The sequence below is a fragment of the Mus caroli genome, chromosome 11, assembly GCF_900094665.2.
Source record: "Mus caroli chromosome 11, CAROLI_EIJ_v1.1, whole genome shotgun sequence".
Taxonomy (NCBI): Eukaryota; Metazoa; Chordata; class Mammalia; order Rodentia; family Muridae; genus Mus; species Mus caroli.
In genome coordinates this window covers 27,805,833-27,827,839 of record NC_034580.1, presented here as the reverse complement: position 1 = coordinate 27,827,839, position 22,007 = coordinate 27,805,833, and the positions used below count along the sequence as shown (strand labels likewise).

Below are 22,007 nucleotides of genomic sequence, written 5' to 3'. Positions count from 1 at the left end.
GGTCTCATTTCTCCAGGTGAACTCCTACAGCAGCCAGCCCTGGGTCCTGGAACCTGTCCTGGGAGGCTGAGAGCCACACTTCTCCGGCAGCATGTGGCAGTTTTGACCTCCTGCTCCATCCCCTGTCTGATATTGCACAGCTTATAACTACCCAGTAGCATTCTTGGCATGATTCACTCCAGCCTCATCACACAAGGTCTGTAGTTGGCCTCAAGGTCCTGTTGCCTCATCAATAAAAAGGTGTGGCTGAGTATACATTGACTGGGTAGATCAAATATAACATCTGTCTTTTGACAGTAGCTCTTTGCCAGATCCCTGAGAAAGATGTTCTCAGAGAAGACCTAAAAGTCAGGAAGTTGGGCTGGTGGGATGGCTCAGTGGGTAAGAGCACCCGACTGCTCTTCCGAAGGTCTGGAGTTCAAATCCCAGCAACCACATGGTGGCTCACAACCATCCGTAATGAGATCTGACGCCCTCTTCTGGAGTGTCTGAAGACAGCTACAGTGTACTTACATATAATCAATAAATAAATCTTAAAAACAAAAACAAAAACAAAAGTCAGGAAGTTGTGGGCTTAATTGGCATCGAGTTTTAAGAGCATCCTTTCAACAGAATTGTTCTGGATTTACTATTTTAACCAAAGCCAAGGCTCTGGTATAGTTGTAGCTGGCAACCCTATTTCCTAAGTGTATGTGAATATAGAGTGGAAGAGGGAATCCCTTAGGAGGTTACCCTGGTTGTCCTAGTGCCTGTGTCTCCTTGGGGAACTAGCTCCATGTCCCCATGTCTCCCCCAAGTTGCTTCCCTTAGGAAGGGATCTCCCTTCACTTTATAACATAGCACAGCTCTTCCACAGTTAAAGAGATAAGGAATGGCAAGAGGAATGATGGTATAAGTTCCTTGTGGTGTGAAGACGTGTTCTGTTGAGTGATTCTCTGAATTAACAGAGACTGGGGTTGGGCCTGGGAGGCTCAGGTCATGAGAATGCTGTCTGAGGCTGCACTGTTAACTGCTCAAGAGCAAGAACAAGCCTGAAGATGTCTCTGAATGTTCCAAGAGTTACAGTCAGTATTTCATTTAAAAAATGTACATACATGTGAAGTTTTGTTTGAGGTCCCAAGGTAAGATTTTTGAAACCTACCTATGTATTTTTTCTTGTTTTATGCTGCGTCCTGCCACATGTAGTAGGAAGCCTGACTGCTTGCTGTGTGGGCAGAGGACACAGGATATGTGGCAGATTCTCAGAGGAGGAAGAGGCTTAGCTGAGGTGAGGTCAGAAGTGACCTGTTGGTTATTAGCTAAAGGTAGGCCGAGAGTGCAGGGGTGAGATAAGCTTGCACACAGCACATGGTGCATCTTGGTGCAGAAGATAGGACTACGGTGCTCTGCACAGTCATGGAGTGTAGATGCCGGGCCCTGGCAGGAGCATTTATCTCCTGTTGCAGAAGGGCTGGACTCGAATGCTGTGCCAAGGCTGGATAAGCTTGGAGACAGTGTTTTTCTGCAACTATTTTCAGCCTAACATTAAACTCCTGCAAATAGGAACACAAGCTTAGCAGGAAACTTTTCTGAGGGCAAACCCTGGGTTTCATCTTGAAATGTGGATCACAGAAGCAAGGACAGCCCTTTTTCTTCCCTTCTCTCCACAGACGTCAGTGTCTTTCCTGGTTTACATTTTTGTTGTGAAGGATTCACCTGACTGTCTCCAGATCTAGAGACTAGATGTTGGGCAGGCATGTTTCTCATGGTCCTTGTCCTCCCAGTGCACTCCAGAGGTTTGTCCAGATGTGCATCTGGTACTCGAGGGACTCCTAATGGAGTGTAGATGCCTCAGTGTCTCCATGCCACAGAGCTTTTAATTTTGTAAAGAGGCTCCAGCTCAGTACAAAATGTTCAGAGGGAAAGACATAGGCTGGGGATCTGAGTCAGCTGGCACGAGGTTGAGAGACACCTGAATTGGGAGGGTGTTAGAAAGGCCGTAATGTGTCCCCCATACCCACAGCTGGCATTTAATCCTGGCCTGCACTGCCACACAAGTCTCTGTATGCACCTTTCCCTGTAACTCTGTAGTTTATATACTGCGCCATCCAGGGTAAGATTCTTCCAAATACAAGGCTGTAATCTGTTTCCTCCTTTGCTGTGCCCCAGGTGCCTGAAACACTACTTAGAGCTGTACCTAGCACATGGTTGTCACCACATCACTGAGGTCCTGGGTGGACCAGAATCAGCTGTGTTTGAAATGATAGGACTCTTGGTATTTAATTCTGATTCCATGTTGTTCCAATAGCCACCCTGTACTATACCCTAAATAAGAGAGCTCAAAAATAGGACCTTCTATTTCTTCCTGTTGTGACCATAAGTTGATTAGAGGAGCCTGGCTAGTATTTGCATGGGCATGACCACAGCGCAGCACAGTGTAACCCTTTCCTCTCTTGCTCTTTCCCATCAGTGTGAATGCTGAGAGGGTTTCCTGATGCAGTGTTTCTCAAGGTTGGTTGTGAGCTTTGCATTCCATCCTGGAAACTGTACATACAGACTTGGTTAGGGCCAATTCTTAGAAAAGTCAAGAGTGTTGACCTCAGAGAGCCCTGGTCTTTGACCCACATCTTGATAGTCATTAAACCCTGCTTTTAACAGACTTTAAAGTTTGTTCCTCCCCCAACCCCTGTGAACCTCCCCAGTGAACCACCATTGTCCTCTAGGCTGAGCCACAGCCTGTGGTGCCCATCTGTACACCCATCTTCAGTGGTTCTGAGGCCCTGGGAGACACGGGCATGAGGTGGCTTCATTAAACAGAGAGCCTGGGGAGGGTCACAGATGTGTTCTCCCGTTTCCTTTCCCCTCTGCTATTCTCTGCTTGTAGGAGAAAAAGACTTGTTTTTGTATTTGAAGCTGTTGGCTAGAGTTCCTGGCAACCCTCTGGGGAGAATTCAGAAGCTTAGAGCTCTTGTCTTGCTGGAGGCTTCAGGGAAGAGACTGTAATAGTCCTTGGCAGCTATTGTGGTCCATGCTGAGAATCTCGGCATTTGAGAGGTAGAGGCAGGAGGATCACAAGTTTGAGGCCAGCTTGGGGTACACAACAAAATTCTGTCTCTAAATAAATAAATAAAATAAAAAGGAAAAAAGTGAGCGGGGTGTGGCAGCATACATCTTTACTCCCAGCTCCTGAAAGGCGGAGGCAGGCGCATCTCTGTGAGTTGGAATCCAGCCTACATATGGAGACCCTGTCTTGGAAAAAGAAAGAGATGGGGGTGGGAGAAAAGAGAAAACAAAAGTGTGTTTTCTGAGCCTGGAGCAAGGACCTTGTTTCTCCCACAGTATCCAAACATTTCACCTTTGACCCAGGCAGGAAGAACTCTCGCCACATCCCCTTTAACTCCTAGCCTGCCCTGTCCTTGGCCACTCCCACACTGGGAGCTGAGAATAGCAGCAGAGTGGGTGGTGATGGGAAAAGCTTCTTGGCCGCTCTTCTGGGTGGGAGGCAGCCCAGGAAACAAGAGGAGGGAAGGGGCAGTGGCAGTTTGGGAACCAAGGGATGGGTCCTGTTTGAGAATGGAGTCATGAAGCGTTAGGTTATCTTTCCCACACTGGATGAAGGAGGCTACCTGTCTGCTTGGCTCTTCTGAGCTTGACTGGATTGGGGCAGATGACAGGAAATACCTTTCTCAGGCAGAATAAGTGCAAGACACAGGGGCTTTGCCCGAGCAGTTGCTTTTCTTTATGGCATTTGTATAATTACGTTTCAGAAATGTGCTAACATACTTTTTGCCCACTCAGCATATAGACCTGAACAGATTCTATTTAATAAGCACATGTTGTTGGCACTTAGCACCAGGGCTGTGTGGCTGAGCCATGGGTGGGAGGAACTCCTCCTTCACACAACCCTTTCCTCCTGGGTATGGTTCTATAGGGACAACCCACAGGGCCACCTCTCTGCAGGATGAGTTCTGGGAAGACAGTGTTCCTGCAGACCACTGCCTGACTCTAGGTTCTCCCCACCTTCCACTCATGAGTGCTTCGTGTGCCCGTGCAAACCTTCCATATACCTGGTGTGGTTGGTTAAGGCAGTATTAGGTAGTATCCTGTGGTCATGAGTACAGGGTATAGGGTGAGGGGCCAGAGTGAAGGTGGGGCCAGGATACCTCACTGAGAGTGTACACTTGAGATTGGAGTTACGAGAAAGTCACGAGGTATCTGGGAAGAGAGGCCATGGCAAACTTAAGTGCCAGGGTCCTGAGAATGGCTGGACTTGAGTGATGGAGAAGGAAATGAGGGCAGGAAGTATGTGCAGCACACCCAGGATTCTCTATGTTGGAGAAACATGGATAACACTGCCCAGGTAGAAGCTGTAAGGAGAGCGACCAAGACACCTCCTCAGGTGCTGGTTGTCTCGGAGCTCTGGCATTTTTTTGCTGAGAGGTCTGGATTTGCAGGTAGAGCACATAGAATGTGTTGATGGTTTGAGATGCTGTATGCTGCGGTGCCTGAGCATGTTGAGCTGTAAATATGTGTCAACCACTGAGAATGTGGAGGAAAAGGTTCGCCGTGGAGGAATATTTGGGCTTGGCTGGGTAGTCACTGCATGTCCTCTGATTGATAGCTGCACAAGTTACACCTGTGGTGGTCCACCGCCAACAGCAAGGTACATAAAGGCAGGTGCTTTGTGCTTCCTACCATTAACATTCTATGGGGCCTGACAGCTTCCCTCTTCTACCCATCTCTTCTCTGTAGAGATAAGCCCTATTCTGCCCAGCTGCCTATCTGTGCTTGGGTCTACAGCAGGTGTTCAAGACAGGCCCTCTCAGAGAGGATGTCTGTGGATGTCAGGTGTTCTCTTGGAGTCCGGGCAGGCAGCCATTGTCTCTGCCACATTAAATTCCCAGGAGACAGAAGAAGCTTCCTTTAGTCCTGATGGGCTGAATGGATTATATGTTATTCTAGGGCCGGACAGAGTGTGTGTGTGTCTGTCTGTCTGTCCATGTCTGTGTGTAGGGCCAGACAGAGTTTGTGTGTGTGTGTGTATGTGTGTCTGTCTGTGTCTGTGTCTGTGTGTAGGGCCAGACAGAGTTTGTGTGTGTGTGTCTGTCTGTCTGTCTGTGTGTAGGGCCAGACAGAGTTTGTGTGTGTGTGTGTCTGTGTCTATGTGTATTCCTAAGATTTTCTTAGGTATCTTGAGATCTGAAAAGATATTCTCTTACCCCTGAGATCTCCACCTGCATTTCCCCCTAGCCAACAGGGCAGTGTAGGAGACCACAGTCTGTGAATAGGGTGGTGTTCATTGGGAAAGCAAATGCCCACCATAGTGACAATGCCCACTCTTCACAGCCTGTGCACATCTGGTGTGGTGCGGCTTCACATTAACAGTTGGCTGGAAGTGAGCTTCTGTCTGCCCCACAAGATCCACTATGCAGCTTCAAGTCTGATCCCTCCTGAGGCTATTGAACGGAGCCTGAAAGCCATCCGGTGAGAGACAGCCCCATCTTGTCTTCCCCTTAGCTGCTGTCTGAGACCTTCTGTTCCAGAAATTCTCTTTTCTTCTTCTGGTCATAGAAATTAGCTTTGTTGTTAATAAAACCACCTGGTTTTACATCTAATTCTGCTCAGAAATGACCTTTGCCCTTCCAGCATTGCCTAGCTGAGTAGAGCCTGCCAAGGGCCTCACCAGGCCTGCAGGGCAGGTTGGAGCTAACCTAGAGCTTTAGCAGATTGCCTTCAGGGTACACTCAGTTATTGTCAGCATTTCAGCAGGAATCGTGGGAACCCAATTCCTTTCTTAGATTAGTTGATTTCCTGTGAGGAAAAAGCAGGACTGGGAATATAACTCAGTGGTGTAGTACTTTGTAGGCCCCTGGGCTCTGTTCTCAGCACTGCAAAGAAGAACAAAGATGAAAAGAAATCTGGGCACTTTCCTCAACACTGGAAATGACAGAAAGCAGATTTCTTATTGCCCAGTTCTCCTACAATCCCAGACCTATGCTCCAAGTCAAATGGCTGAACATATTTCTGTAGTTCTATTCATAGCTGGGGAATATTTTTTTTTCCTGTGTTTAGAAAGACACTCCCCCTCCCCCATTTTTTTTAAAGATTTATTTATTTATTATATGTAAGTACACTGTAGCTGTCTTCAGACACTCCAGAAGAGGGCGCCAGATCTCATTAAGGATGGTTGTGAGCCACCATGTGGTTGCTGGGATTTGAACTCCGGACCTTCGGAAGAGCAGTTGGGTGCTCTTACCCACTGAGCCATTTCACCAGCCCTCTCCCCCATTTTTTATGGTACTAATGATTAAACCTAGGGCTTTGTACATGCTAGACAAGCACTTTATCACTACATGCATGTATGCATACATATATATATACATACATACATTATCATATGCCCTTACTCTCTCACCCTCTATGAGACAGAGACTGTCTTCCTGGCTGTCCTGGAACTTACTAGGTACACTAGGCTAGCCTTGAAGTCACAGAGATTCATCTGCCTTTGCCTCTCAGGTGTTGGAATTAAAAATATGTGCCACCCACCATGCTTTTTGTTATTTATCTATATGTGTGCGCATGCATATGTACATATGTATGAGGTGGCAGAGACAGGCAGATCCCAAAGGCTTGGTGGCCAACAAGTCCAGCCAAAATAGCAAGCTTCAGGTTCAATAGAGGTCCTATCTCGGAAAATAATGTGAAGAGCTAGGCATCATGGCACACACCCTTAATCCCAGCTTTTAGGAGGCAGAGGTAGGAGGATCTCTGAGTTCAAGGCCAACCTAGCCTACAGCCTGGTCCTGAGTTCCAGGACAGCCACGGCTATACAGAGAACCCTATCACAAAAACTAAATAAGAGTAAAGATTCATAAGCTGGTTCAGCAGGTAAAGACACTCACTGCCAGGCTTGATGGAACCTGAGTTCAATTCCTAGAACCCATATGGTAGAAAAAGAGAACTGCATGTGTGTACCTCATGTATATACAAAATGTAAATTGATAAGTGTAAAAAAAGGTGGAGAGTGATAAAGACATCTGATGCTGACCTCTGGCCTCCATGCTAACATGCATAGGCTCATGCACTGTCTTCCCCCGCATACAAATCTCAGTCTCTCTGTCTCTGTCTCTGTCAATGACACACACACACACACACACACACCCCTGAGATTATATAAAAGCCCTTGGACACAGCCGGGCGTGGTGGCGCACGCCTTTAATCCCAGCACTCGGGAGGCAGAGGCAGGCGGATTTCAGAGTTTGAGGCCAGCCTGGTCTACAAAGTGAGTTCCAGGACAGCCAGGGCTATACAGAGAAACCCTGTCTCGAAAAACAAACAAACAAACAAAAACACAAACAAAACAAAAAAAGCCCTTGGACACATAACTGCTTTCTCTCTGATTTTCCCTCAACCTCTCCTGCCCAGTGCCTATGGACTCTGGCTGTGCCTTGGTGTCCCATGCTTACCTGGGCCCCGTGACTCTTTATGTTTTGCTGACATGTGCCTCTGTCCTTCAGCCCGTACCATGCCTTGCTACTTCTCAGTGACGAGAAGTCCCTGCTGAGTGAGCTTCCCATTGACTGCTCCCCGGCTCTGGTGCGGGTGATCAAGACCACGTCTGCTGTGAAGAACCTGCAGCAGCTAGCCCAGGATGCCGATCTGGCCTTGCTGCAGGTAGGGCCCTGGGCACTTGGAGGAGTGGGAAAAAGAGGCCTCTAGGTACATTTAGGGAGGCAGCCTGTGGGGGATCAGGAAAGCAGACTGCCTGCCGTGCTGAGTCCCTAATGTCTAGCAGACAAATAGATACTCCATGTCCTGCCACAGATCATGGTAAGGAGGCTTGGGGTTCTGGTATCTGGTCACACTTAGAGCCACGGGACTGACTTCTTTCTCTGCTAAGCAGAGGTGAGGCAAGCCTTGCTTGGGAGAAGGAGAGAAGTGTTTCCAGCACAGGCCTGGAGAACAGCTTGGGAAGTAGTAGTGCATGCTGGATCTTCCAGCTCAGGACAGGCTCACACTGGCCTATGAGCAAGCATGTGGGAAGTGAGAGCGAGGACTTGAGTGGTAACGTAACCTACTGTGTGCCTTCTATTTTTTGCACATTTTCCTACCTCTCCTTTAAAAAAAATTTTTTTTTAAGATTTATTTATTTTATGTATGTGAACACATTGTCACTGTCTTCAGATGCACCAGTAGAGGGCATCGGATCCCTTTACAGTTGTTTTTGAGCTATTATGTGTTTGCTGGGAATTGAACTCAGGACCTCTGGAAGAGCAGTCAGTGCTCTTAACTACTGAGCCATCTCTCCAGCCCCCTTGTTTTTGTTTTTATTAAAATATATGTCTTTAATGATGAGACATGCAGAGATGCAGCCTTGTTTTGGAGGACAAGTAAGTCCAAGCAGATGTTCAGAGCAAACCTTCCCTGCAGGACTGCAGGTTTGATTCTTTCCATCTCTGATGCTGTGGGGCTAGGTTCCAAGTGAGGTACGCTCCACACAGGTCCCTTTTGTTCTGCTCCTCCCCTTTTTTTCCAACCCAGCCCTGGAGTCATCAAGATACCGTCATTCTTATGGTGGAAGACGCGTGGCAGACTGGAGAGACAGCCCCTTGGCAAGTGTCTGTGGCAGCCTTTTGGGCTCAGAATGAAGGCCCATAGCTGAAGTGTAGAGGAGGAAAAGCACAGAAGAAGCTGGATTCAGGGCCCTGGAGTGTAGACTGGGTCACCTGTGCCAGGGCTGTGGGTGCAGGACCCAGGGAATGAATGCCAGTATCCTCACCTGGTAGTGCTATGCACCCTGAGGCCACCAGAGGGTAGCAGAGGCCTACCCAGGACCTCAGTTTGCTCAAAGGCCAGCCTTCTCAGTAGAATGAAGTGGCCACAGCTCTGAGGCAGGCCCTCCTTTCTCTGTGTGGGGCTGAGAAATGGGTTGGCATCACTGGTGGTTTTTGCTTTGTGGGCCCATTGGGCTGCTTTTTCCAAAACCCTTTCTATTTTCAGGATAAGTTTGTCCCTTCTCTATCTCTGACTCTTCATAGGCTCTGTGAGAGCACCTAGCATATGCTTGCTGCCTTTGTAGTTCAACTTGGTATCCTAAGCTGGACAAGATTCAGCAAGGAGCTCATTCGGCTTCCCTCTAGTATCAAACACAGAGGTTTGAATGTGCTCACTGTCCCTGAACGCCCCGCAGAGAGGGGCGGTGCTGCTGTTCTAAGGAGTCTGGGCTGCTATTTTCACTTCCTACCCCACGTCTGGAAAGGCTTTACTAAGAGGCTGTGTGAAGGAATCTGTGCTAGGACTGTGCCTGACTTCACTGTCACAGCCCTTTGATAAAGCTTTGATGTCTCTTCCATTTCCTTGTCTTGGTCTTGACTGGGGTCAGGGAGGAGGGTGTTTCCTTCCGAACTAACTCCCTGCTGAACCTGATTTAAATCAGAGTTTACTGCTGGCATGCCCGTATGAAACCCTGTGAGGTCTCACCCTGGCCATTCTCTGCAACTCACCTCACTATTTTCTGTGACTGCTGTTTCCTGTCGATGTCTCCGGGGAGCAGTGATCCTAGGGTGGTGCTGAACCTTTGGGGAACACCTGCCTCAGGAGTGAATGTCACACATGATATAAGGCCACTCTGATGGGCCTTGTGGCCCACTCGTGTGATCCAAGCCCTCAGATGCTAATGGAGAAAGATTTTTTGTTTGTTTGTTTGAGACAGGATTGCTCTGTAGCCCTGGCTATCCTGGAACTTGCTCTGGTATCTTGTGTATTTCCTGGTATCTGAGACCTCAGGAGAGCAGAATGGGAGGATGGTCTCTGGGGAAAGCAGGGTGCATAGGGGCCTTTGAGTACGCAGGGTCGGGTAGGATGAGACTCCATATTTTATTACTTTGGAGTATGGTGCTGGTGCCTGTGGACAAGAGAATGCTGTGCTTCTGCTAGAGTCGTCCAGCCCATGCTCCAAGCACTCCAGTGTCCCTGTGTTCATGTGCCTACTGCCTAGCAAAACCGTGGTCTCAAGCAGCACAGGGTCTCTGACTACAAGAACAGTGATGTTGGTACCACTGACTCAGGTCGGGATGCTACAGTGCTGCTTCAAGTTGAGAGTTCCAGGGGGCATTTTCTCCAGGCAGGAAGGCCATGGCCTCCAAGTTTAGTCCTTCCATCTCCCCTTGGTCTGCAGGTCTTCCAGCTGGCAGCTCACCTGGTATACTGGGGCAAGGCTGTCATCATCTACCCATTGTGTGAGAACAACGTCTATGTCCTGTCTCCCAATGCCAGTGTGTGTCTGTAAGTACCAGTGGCTGCCAAAAATCTGGAATCTGGAGCTAGAAAAGCCCAGCAGGACCTTTTAATGGCAAATGGCACCCCCAGTGGCCAGGCCTCAGTGGCTTTGAATCCATGAGGCCAGATTTCACTATATCCTGATGCTGCCTGCCCATAGCGTGCTCAGATGCAGATCACAGTCTGCTTTGGTGTTGCCCATGGTAAAGCCATCTCTCCTTGGCTGAAATCAGAGGGGTTCTGTGGGTCCTGCCACATCTTAAGGGACAGTATAATTCTGCCATCTGAAGGCCTGCTGCATCATCATACTATATCCTGTTGTCATTATGCTCACCCAGAAGGTTGCTGTGAGTATGGGAAGGGCACTGACCATGGCTGTCTGCCCCAGGTACTCCCCGCTAGCTGAACAGTTCTCCCGCCAGTTCCCGTCCCATGACCTACCATCTGTCCTGGCCAAGTTTTCCTTGCCTGTTTCTTTATCGGAGTTCAGGAGCCCTCTGGCTCCCCCTGCACAGGAGGTGAGTCACTAGAGCCCCTGTGTGGCTTACAACGTAGACAGGGTATAACTGCCTGCCTAGTGGCCCCTGATTCAAAGGCTCTTAGCATTGTTTATCTTTGTGCCATGGTTTGGGGGGATTTACTAGCAAGCACTGCAGGCTTCCTCACCATGGGCATCCTTAGGACTAGGACTGGGACTGGTTTATGTTTGTCAGAAGGGCATTAGCTTTTCCTGGGCTGGCAGGATTCCCTGTGCTGCCTTTGGGGCAGGGGCTTCTCACAGGTGGAGGTACAGACACTAAGGCTCTCACTAAGCCTAGGCCCTGTTTTCCAAGGCAGTTCAGTTCCTGTATCCCTTCCTCTGGGGGCTTAGGAACCATGGGATCTTTGTGTGGAATCCTATGTTGCTGGGCCTAGAGTCCTTTTCCTAAGAAGACCTACAGTATCAGGCTAGGGTTGAGTCTTGGATGGGGGGCCTGAGTCAGGACAAAGGCTGGTGGCAATTAGAGACTGGTTGTGGTGGGGGTGCTTCTCAAGGTGTGGGGGATGAATTTGCAGTGGGCTGTCAGTCACTTTTCACTGCCCCATGCTCAAGAGATGGTGAGATGGTGACTTGGAGTCAGAGAAGCTTTGCCCCTCCCTGTGTTAAGTGCTTTGAGCTCTCTGAGGGAAGCTAGGGAAAGAGCACAGGTGTCAGAGACAAGCTGGGTGATCTCCATGGTTTATCTTCAAAAGCAAACTATTTGTTTTAATAGCTGCCTGATACACTGGGCAAAACCAGTCCTCAAAATCAAATACTTCCCCTTCTCAAATTGTGAATGGGAATAAGATCCTGGGGTTTTAGCTCATTTACATGCTGAGTGTGCCAGAGTTCTAAAGCTGCCTTTCACTGAGCCCTTGGTTTCCAGGAAGGGAGCCAGGAAGATGAAAGATGCACTTTGCCTCTGCACCTCCCTCCTCTCCCCCAGGCAGCTCTCTGGGGGGAGGGCTTGGCAGTGCTCCCATCCCAGCAGAAACTTCCCAGTTGTCTGGATAACGGCTGATCTTCCAGGCTGTGTCTGAGCAGCTGCTTCAGGCCTTGTCAGGGGCCTGGGATGGAGCTGTTTGGTTTGCCACATCCCAGAGACATACTGTCTAATGCTTATAACGCTTTTGTGTTTTATTTTTTACATTTTGTGTTACAATACCTTCAATTCTTTAGAATTCTATTTGGTTTTGACCATGATTGGTATGTATAACTTCCTCCCCAGTAAACCAGCCCGCTTCCATGAGTGACCTAGGCAGCAGCTCTTCTGGGCCTCTCAAAGATGAGAGCACTGGTTCTGTGTTCACACACCTTGCTGCTTGGTGTCTGTGCCCGAGAGATACTTAAACATTGGTGCTGGGTACTAACTGGCTCTGGGCTCCACTGCTATGGTCCAATGCTCACAAGGAAGAGCCATTGGCTTCATGTAGTAACAGCAGGTCCCCTTCCTGTTTCCAGTTGGAATCACCTGTGTTCTTGAAGTAAACTTTGAGGTGGAGCCAAGGACTCACATGACAGTTTCCTCTCTGCACTCTGTGTGGGCTTGCCTAGCAGTGGACTGTCTGACAGCAGCAGGTCTTAGTGGCAAAGACAGATCTGCCTCTAGGGAAAGTTGGCTCAGAGAAGGGAGGAAACCCAGGCGTGTGATGGGAGTTCTGGCCCTACTGTTTTCCCTGGGGTATGCTGACCTTGCAGAGCTACCCAGCAGTTGAGGGTCCCTTCTTCCTAACAGGAGGCCTTCCTGTTTAGGTACTAGGGCTGCTAAGGACCATGTCTCTCTTATTTCCCAGGAATAGGAATCTGTTCTTAAGGCTTGAGTCAGGGAACCAGCCCATCTGCTGTCTTACTTTGCTCACTCACAGACCCAGCTCATCCAGATGGTGGTGTGGATGCTGCAGCGCCGGCTCCTCATCCAGCTGCATACTTATGTTTGCCTAATGGCCTCACCCAGCGAAGAGGAGCCCCGACTGCGAGAGGACGATGTCCCCTTCACAGCCAGAGTTGGTGGCCGCAGCCTCAGCACACCCAATGCTCTAAGCTTTGGCTCCCCAAGTAGGATCCCCTTCCAGGACATCTGTCTGGTAATGGGGGGCTGGGAGACTTTGGTGACATCCAAGAAGCCTGGGTACTGTTGGAATAAGAGGTGTTTTTACACATCTATACTCACCTGCCTGTCCCTCCTGTCTCCCCTATACTGCTATGGGTCTGAGGGGGAGGCTCCTTCCTTGAGCAGCTAGCTGTAGTCAGGAGCAGCTTTTGCCCACTGCAGCGCAGCTGGACTCTCCTACTGCAGCCTGGGCTCAGAGCAGGGCCTCATATTGTCATCCCAGAGACCACAGCTGTCTGCTGTTGGGGGCCATATACCTTGACCTGTCTAGTGCTAGCCCATGTTGGCTGAGGTGGGACAAGACACCCATTCCTGCTGTGGGGTGTGGTGGGTATGCAGTATACTTTCATTCTGGGTCCTTGAAGCTACTCTTATTCCAGGTTAGCCACACAGTAGGCCCTTGGTGGTGGGTTGGCAATGAGTTCATGCATGATGGCAGATTGTACAGTTGGGCACCAGCAGGAGAATGTGGCAGTGGTCCCAGGCCCTGGATGCTGGCAGTGCCTTTGGTGCTCCCATCTGGGTACACTGGAATCCAGCTGGCCTATTCCAACCCACAGCCAGCAGTGACGACATGACCCTTACCAGCCCCAGTATGGACAACTCAAGTGCTGAGCTGCTCCCCAGTGGGGACTCACCACTCAACAAGAGGATGACAGAGAACCTGCTGGCCAGCCTCTCAGAGCATGAGCGGGCTGCTATCCTCAATGTGCCTGCAGCCCAAAATCCTGAGGACCTCCGCATGTTTGCCAGGTAGGGAGCAGATGACTGAGTGGGAAAGGGGGAATTATGCATGGGAGCACTGGTAACCCTCGCACAGCTCCAGGGAAGTAGTGGGTCTCTCCCAGGGTTAGTGTGTGGCACAGCAGGAGCTCTGTCCTCTGTGTAGGGATGCAGGCTCTGGTCCAGCCCCTCGGTCTAGTGGGCGCTTACTCAGTACTTCTGGATGTTCCATGTCACTGCTCTCAAGTTCCGATGACAGACTTGGTTCGGCAGGACTACGTCCTGATTGTGGGCCCTGGGGAGAAACTAGGGCCCTGTGCCATAGCAGCTTGATGCCTGTCATGTCCGTCCTGCCTTAGGTGATGTAAGGGCATGTTGTTATGAGAGAGGTCAGGTTGTTTTTCTGTTTGAAAAAACACTGCAGTCTGTTGGAGGACTTTGCAGCTCTAAGTGCTGATCCAGGCCTTTCTGTACCCTGGCCTTCTTTGTGCTGGACTCAACTGCAGAAAGCTCCCTAGAGTAGATTGCCCTAGTGCCGTGGAAGAACAGAAAGAAGCCGTTAGCACTCCTCCCTTCAGTAGGGTGCATGCTCAAGTAGCTCTTAGTCTGCACAGCCATGCTGCTCTGTGGACTCTCTTTAGGCCCTCCACCATCTGTCTCTGGGGGGATGCTCGGACCTCATCCCATAGCTCTATACAAGCCTGCAGGCAGTTTGCAGACTCACCCACCAGTGGTTGTTCTCAGTAGTATTGGCCTTGGGCTAGGCTCATGCTGTCCTGTCCCCTCCAGGCTCCTTCACTACTTCCGTGGCCGCCACCATCTGGAGGAGATCATGTACAATGAGAACACTCGGCGCTCCCAGCTACTCATGCTCTTTGACAAATTCCGCAGTGTGCTGGTGGTGACCACCCATGAGGACCCCGTTATTGCCGTCTTCCAGGCACTGCTCACATGAGCCCGAGCAGCATGCTTGTGTGTGGATGGAAACAACCTCCCTTCTGCCGCAGAGTTCCTGACTGGCCTTAGGAGGATAGGCAGCCCCAGCCTGGTCAGTCTGGTCAGAAGCAGCTATGGGGCAGCCATTGTGGGGCTTTGTGATTCTCTTGAGACCTCACACTTGCTGTGTAGTTAAGGATGACCTTGAACTCCTGCTCCTCCTGCCTCTGTCCTCCAAGTGCTATGATTACACACGTGTGCCATCAATGTCACTTGTAGAAAATATATTTATTTTTATTTATGGTTTTGTGTGTATGTATGCCCTCAGAGGTCAGAAGAAAGCATGCCTTGGAGCTAGAGTTACAGAGGTTGTGAGCCACTGGGTGTGGGGCTGGGAACAGAGCAGAAGAGCAGGAAGCACTGTTAACCATTGCTCTCTCTCCTACCCACCAGCCTCCCTCTTCAATCTGGTCCTTACGGCAGCTTAATATTGCTGAGCTGGAGAAGGCCTTCCAGGATGTGACTTTTTTTTTTTGAAAGAGCAGTCAGTGCTCTTAACCACCTAGCCATCTCTCCAGCCCTCAGGATGTGTCTTCAGAGTCCAAGTCCTTTCTTTATACACATACAGGTTATGTCCTTCTCATCCCTTTCCGGCCGGTCCCTTGTGGAGCTGCCCTGGAGAGTGTCTAAACACACTTGTTCAGCTCATTCTGTTCCTAGGTGTATACACCTGCACGTTGATGTTTTTCCTCTCTGTTGCTATACATACTGGGTAACCCAGTTTCCTGACCCGGATAAAGAATTAACTGCATGAACGCAAATTCTGGCTGAGACTTGAGGACAGTTCTCTAAAAACAGGAGATTTATTTTACTTTTGAACAATTAAAAGCCCCTCAGAGCAGGCTGTTTGCTGAGGCTGATCCATCTGTTCAGCCACTCTGTCTACCACACTGACCCATGGGCTGCCCTGGACATAGAAGCGCAGGGGCTTCTGTGTCCACTCCCCTGCATGACCAATACCTATGCGGGCTGCTGCCACCACAGCTGGGCTACTGGACTCCAGAGGGCCATTCTCCAGCCACACAGCATCATCTTGAGCCAGGTCTCGCTGGTCAAAGCTCTTATCAATGGCCAGGGCCTGGCACAGCTTGGAGGGACCACTACAGAGTTCACGGTCCTTGAGGGAACGGCCGACAGTGCTTTTTCGGAGGGAGTTACGAAGCTGCCGCATGGTCTCCAGGCCCTCCAGGGGCTCTAGTGCTCTTAGCAAGACACAAGCCCCAGCCCCTGTGGGAAAGACAGAAAGCTTGGAAGTAAACCTCAAGCCTCCTGCCCATGCACATACCCAGTGTTGTAGAGGTATTGCTGTCTTCCTGCATGTACAAACCACATCCACTGTATCAGACCCCTCTACATCCTCCTTCTCTGTAGCATTGTCTAGGCTGCTAAGCCTTCTCTGAGTACCTTGGGAAGCCTCCACTACTGGAAACTGACAGTGAGACTCCCACCACTGCCCTCAGAGCCAGAACTGTGATCAACTAGTGTGGGCGAGTCTGGCATGAGCTTCCTCTTTCTGTAGCTTCCCCAAATCCTTTTTTCTTTCTTTCTTTCATTTTTTTTTAATGTGTCTCTGTGTGTATTCTTACATGTATCTATGTGCTCTGAAAGGATCCCAGGAGTTAGGAGTTATGGGCAACTGCTTGATATGGGATCTGAACTGGGACCTTCTGGAAGAGCTATAAATACCCTTAACCATTGGGTCATCTCTGTAGCCTGCTAGTCTTAACTGGCAGTGGCTATGAGGGTGGCAGAGGAAGCCCCAGAGAGCTAGTACCTTTAGGGTAGAAGGCATGTCACTCTGCTAGAAAATAGCAAGTCTCAGACCTAATCCAAATATGATCCAGGTCAGGAAAGCCCGGAGGATCCAGTCCTCTGAACCCCTCCTAGCTCACCACAGGAGACTTCTCTCATTTCAGGGAGAAGCAGGTTACAGAGAGTAAGTACTGGACACATGGTCGCTACTCCAGTCCCCAAGAGCCACCTTATCACCTCACCTTATCCTGGCTCCTTCTCATCTTCATGCAAACACCTTTGATCCCCATGTCCTTGCGGAACTCTGCTACACATGTGCTCTAACTTGGCATCCTATGCTCTGCTCTGTTTGGCCTTTCAGTCCTCATCTTCCCACGTCCTGAAGCACCCACACCTGGCCTGTCCATGACATCCATGTCCTTAGCCTCTACTCAACATGGATAGCCCCAATCAGGACCCTTGTGGTCCTGGAGGACTTCATCTGTATGTTCATTCTTGCCTCTGCCTTGTCCACCGTGTCCAGGGAACCTCCACTAAAGCTGTCTATGGCCAGAAGGCCTATGTGGTTACCACAGGGCATCCCTGCCTTCCACCTGCTAGATGTTAGTCAGTCATGATATTCAAATATGTCACCAAACATTGCCTAATGTCCCCAGTGGGGGGCAGAAGTGTTCCTAGCTGAGAATGGCTGAGCTAGATCCCATAATAGGATTTTCAGCGGGTTCCTGTATGAGCCCAGCTTACCCAAAACCAGGCTCTTTCCACTTCCCTATCCTCCACCTCACTTCAAATCTAACCCATGATCAAAAACATCACTCTAAACTCCGTGTAGCCTTGGCTACTTTACCAGCTGTGCCCACCCTTCAAGAATAGCCAACACTCCTGAAATCCTAACTTGGCCCCTGGCAGTGGCACTTTTTTACTCAAATGCCTGTCTATCCAAGTCTTTCAGGGGGGTTGGCCAGCTGCTAGACTGTCTGTTCCCTCATGCCCAGCGCCACTAACCTTGACTAGAGACGTTCAAGCAGAAGTACATGCCATAGATGAGGTACACATACAGGGTCCCAGGTTTCATGAACATGCCACGGTTCCGGGGGGTTTGCCGGCCACCCCTTGAGTGAGCAGCTTCATCTTCTGGCCCCAAGTACGCCTCAGTCTCCACAATGCGCCCACGGAGTTCTGTTCCATCAGCTAGTCGCCGGACAAGAACCTATGGGCAGTGAGTCTGCTCAGGTCAACAGGGGCCAACCCACCTGGACAGTCCCCACCTAGACCTCATTTAAACTCAGGATTTACCAGGCATCCAGGCCCAGCCAGACCCAGCTACCTGGCTTCTCCATTCTGCCTCTTGTGCTTTGGCTGAGAGCCTAAATGCTGATGTTAAGGTCACCAACCCCTCCTGACCAACTCTACTTATTTACTAAGGGTTCTCAGCACACCTCAGGATTCATTTGGAGTCACAGTGCAGATTGACTTCCAAGTCCCCTCAGTAGTGTTCTCTCCTCCCGACATCCTCTCCCAGAATTCCCTTGAGAGAACTTAGTGAGAAACAGGGCCAGCTGGTCCAGCCATGCAATGCCTTGCTTGGACTATGATCCCAAGAATGGCCAACAGTCTTAATTCAGCCAGGGCTTGTAGAAGGATTTCAGCATCCAACCATGTCCATTCCCTCACAGGTTTGAGGGATTATTTGATTAGAAGGCACCCTCTTCTCAGCCCAAGTAGACCCATGGTGCCTCAGGGTCAGCTGGTAACAGGGAGGGTAGAGGAAAAGAGGTGGCCAGTGTTTGTCATGGAAGCCTGGAAACACTGGAGACAGGGATGAATGTTTTAGAAGAAAAAGGCCAGCAAGCATTCCTTCACTAACTCTACCTACGTGCTCCCATGTCTCCAAGGGCCAAACTTGGAACCCCACCTCAGCTTCTTGAGGGACCTCCTGGAGCTTTTCTGGCAGAGGGTCTGGAAAAACAACATGCTCAGCAGTCCACAGTCGTCTGCTGTCCTGGCAGCCCATTGCAGCGAACCTTTTACTGGACTTATGGCCCACATCTGGGTTTTCCTTGACCGAAGGGAAACGCAGGCGGGAATACCCCTTTCTCTGCCAGACACCATCTTGTCTACCAGTGTGGGTTCGAGTGGGCATGACAGGGGCCAGCTGATGTGCCGGGAAGCTGAGTAGAGGTAGGCAGATGTATAATGGTGGTGGTAATGCTGTTGGGCCATCCTTGAGCCCTTGACCTGAACCTGAGATAAATCTGCACCATGTTTTATATCATAGCTGTTGAAGGCACACAGATCCCTGCAGCTTAAAACATCCTGAGAACAGAATCTAGTCCCTTCTCTAGTAGGTCAGGGTCTGTCCCTGGAACTCTTAGCACCAGTTCTAACAAAGAAACTGGCAGTCCTTGGCCATGGTCCAATAAAGGATAGCCTGTTAAAGAAAAAGGTAGGCCAGCGAACCTCTAACCAGAGGACCCAGCTTAAGCTCTAGCACCCCGGAGTAGTGGGATCTAGATGAACCTGGCTAGCTCCATGAAGTGGAGAAGCTCAGAAGGTGACAGGCTGTACTGTAAGCCACACCAGGCTTCTACTGCAAGCATGACTGGCACAGCCCAGATCTTGGGCCTGTACTGAGCCTTGGGTACTGAACTATGTAGTGAGGAGGCCAACTCTTTCAAGTGACTCAAATGCTGGCTGCCTAATGGTATTCCTGGCCCCAGCCATCAGGGAACAGGGTAGGCAAGAGTGGTCCCTCACAGATGTTGGTGCCAATACCCATCAGTAGTCCTTGCAGGCAACCTGTCCTAAGGGGATTTCAGATAGAACAGTCAGTATTTTCCCTGATGGATAAGTGTAAGAACATACCTCTAGCCAAAGCAGGACAGTTGCCAGAAGCCCTGCTGCCTCCATCATGGGACCCCTCTATCAATATTCTTATTCTCTGCAGTGATCCTAGATAATAGTCAAACTATTGGGTCCATTATGGGCAAGGCAGCTACCTATGCACGCACAAGGAAGGCCAAGTCAGAGATGAGACCTAGTAGTAACAGGACTAGAGTTCCCGGAACCTGTTCCTGTATTACGTTACCTGTCCCAGAAATGCACGGGCTAGGGTGACTGCTGGCTGGTCAAAAAACTCTGGTCCTAGCCGGCCAGAACGGTCCTGTGGGCTGGAGAAGTAGATACTCCGCCGGAGACCCGGGGGCGACAGGAGTCTCTCTTTAGGGGTCTGCTGCTGCTCTGAATCTGCCAGTCGCTGCTTTTTTTGCCCAATCTTTCGGGAAAGCTGTAATGGGAAAAAACAAAAACAAAAAAAAAAAAAAACCAAAAGAAGTGTCTGCCTGCCTGCCTGTCTGTTTCTCTGTAAAGTGGGGTGCCTGTTGGGAGTCATTCTAAGGCTTACAGCCTCAGGGGACCTTGGGACTAGGTGTAGGTAATGACAGGCTGCTAGTGGTGACAGGATGGGTGGGCATTCTCTGCCCACACCTGCTACACATAGGGGAGACATGGGTAAGGAGCATTTGAAGGTGGGTGCCTGAGTCCAATACAAAAGAGCTGATTTTTCTGATTCCCACCAATCACACCATCTCCAAGGAAACTTATTTCTGGAACCTGGTTCTTTGTTCCTAATCCTGGCCAGGAATTAAAATACAGTCAGAACCTGGGCAGGGCCTATCAGAGAAACATACTGAGCTTGTCCGGGCACTGCTCAAAAAACAGGTCACAAGACCCCCTTGTTATTGACAAGACCTGACACACAAATGGGCATGCATGAAGATGACCACCTGCCTGGTCCCATTCTGAGTGCTCAGGGTAGAACCCTGCTGGCCCCCAACTGTCCTCTGACTGCTTGGCTATTAGAACAACTAGGAATAGGGACAAAAAGTCTATGGGTCTATAGGACCAGCAGGCACTAGTCTACCAACAGCCGATAAACAAAGCAAGGAAATCTGGCCACATCCTTCAGCTCTTGTGGTACAACAGGAGGGGCTTAAAAGGACAACTGGGCAGTGAACCTGGGGCCAGGGCCAAGACCTGTCTTCAGTTCACGCTGAGCTGGCTAGTTAAACAGCCATTACTCTTTTAAAGGACAGGGTCCCATGTGGCCTACGCTGGCTTTGAACTCCTGATCCGCCTGCGTCCATCGACTTCCCAAGTACAGGCGTGCACCACTACGCCGGGGTAAGACCCATTATTTTTATCTGTTGTGCTGACATCCAGGTTGGACTGAAGCTGCCAGGCTGCCGGGAATGGATGCTGACGTGACCGTCTCTGCAGCCCGACCCACTGTGCCAGCTCGCCGTGGGCTCAGACTCCGCGACGCGGCGCCCCCTCTCACCGGCGCAGGCATCTGGCCGACCTCATGATATCCGGTCACTAGGGATCCTGCTCTGGCATTCCCTGGGCGGCGGGCTCGTCCAAGAAGTGGAGGCTGCTCGGTGTCGGGGAGCAGGGTCACCGACACCGGTTTTAGGGATCCTCTGCCCAGGCGTGCACTACCACCGCGCGCGGGCATCTAGTCGCCGCCAGCACAGGCCAGGCTACCGGAAGCGCGGAGAGGGCGGGGACTAGAACCTGCGTCTGCGCAGAAGGCATGTAGCGCGGCGGGTGGAACGAATCTGCAGAAGAGGCGGAGCGAGGACCCTAAGGGCGGGACAGGGCGGGGCGAGTGTAGAAACCTTCTTTCACCGCTAGGATTGGAACCCAAGTTCTCTAGATCTGGTTCTGTCCCAATGGCCCGATTGCCATCAAGACATCCTCTCTGAACCCGGACTGAATTTTCAAGGGTCCCGGACCAGAAGACTCTGCCTTGGGATAGGGTCGGCCACAGAGGGTGTGTTGGATGTTGTAGAGAACAAACATGAGGCCTTGGGAATCTCAGACTGAATTCTGATCCTAGAATTGTTCTTCTCCAACCTTATCTCTGAATGGTGGAACTGACAGCAAGTGGATGCCTGCCCCATCTGGAGGCCCCTACCCTGGATCAGTACAGATGATAGGTGGAAGGAAAGGAATTCTGCCTCTGCAGTGGATCCCCACTTACATCCCTGGACCCTTGATACCTGGAATTGCTACGAAGATGGCTTACCACCTAAGCTGGAAGGCAGCACCAGGGCTGCAGTAGCTGAGCGGGATAACAGTTCCTGGCATCTCCTGGTGATTACTTCTCTGGGACCTAGGCTTGCCACCCACCCTATCTGTAACCTTTCAAATGAGGCTGTGCACCCCTGCGCCTCGAGTGGGAAGTGACTGACCCAAAGGAAGGGATGGTCAAGGGAAGGGAGGTCTTGGGATAGGGTAAGCTGCTCCCCTCCCCCACCTCACTCACTCTCTTCTACCATTCCAGGGGTGATGTGGATCTGAAGGGTTTCAAAGCAGACACAATCCTACTTTCCTCATTCACACTGCCTTATTAAAACCTTTCAGGGCTTGTCAGAGCTGTTTGATTTCTGAGACCCTGGCATCTAGGACTAGACAGAGCCAGAGGCCATATGCTTGTGACCCTTAACTGAGCAAGGCGCTTAGCCTAAGGACTCTGGTCCCCAGCTGCAACTCTACTGGCCAGCTCTGGGACTGAACTCTGGGCCTGGCTGGGGCTCAGCCATCCCCTCTCATGGGCCTCAGCTAGGACTTCCTGGGGAGGGAGCT

The 22,007-nt window shown here is 50.4% G+C and overlaps 2 protein-coding genes across 4 annotated transcripts in view; one reads left to right on the top strand and one right to left on the bottom strand.

The window, feature by feature from the left end:
• Positions 1-14,847, top strand: part of Nprl3 (NPR3 like, GATOR1 complex subunit) — a 34,951-nt gene extending 20,104 nt beyond the window's left edge. For all 3 annotated transcript variants that reach the window (XM_021176706.1, XM_029483574.1, XM_021176705.2), the window contains 7 exons: positions 5,326-5,463; positions 7,497-7,653; positions 10,157-10,263; positions 10,646-10,775; positions 12,643-12,832; positions 13,448-13,640; positions 14,400-14,847. In XM_021176706.1, coding sequence (XP_021032365.1) covers positions 5,326-5,463; positions 7,497-7,653; positions 10,157-10,263; positions 10,646-10,775; positions 12,643-12,832; positions 13,448-13,640; positions 14,400-14,565 — 1,081 coding nt within the window. In that variant the 3' untranslated portion in view covers positions 14,566-14,847. The remainder of the gene's footprint in view (positions 1-5,325; positions 5,464-7,496; positions 7,654-10,156; positions 10,264-10,645; positions 10,776-12,642; positions 12,833-13,447; positions 13,641-14,399) is intronic.
• Positions 14,848-15,393: 546 nt separating this feature from the next.
• On the bottom strand, positions 15,394-20,908 carry Mpg (N-methylpurine DNA glycosylase). The gene is made up of 4 exons (XM_021176709.2): positions 20,698-20,908; positions 19,447-19,644; positions 17,364-17,568; positions 15,394-15,833 (listed from the first exon to the last, which is right to left on the bottom strand). Exons 1-4 carry the CDS (start codon positions 20,872-20,874, stop codon positions 15,415-15,417), a joined length of 999 nt encoding a protein of 332 aa, XP_021032368.1. The 5' UTR covers positions 20,875-20,908; the 3' UTR covers positions 15,394-15,414.
• Positions 20,909-22,007: the final 1,099 nt, after the last annotated feature.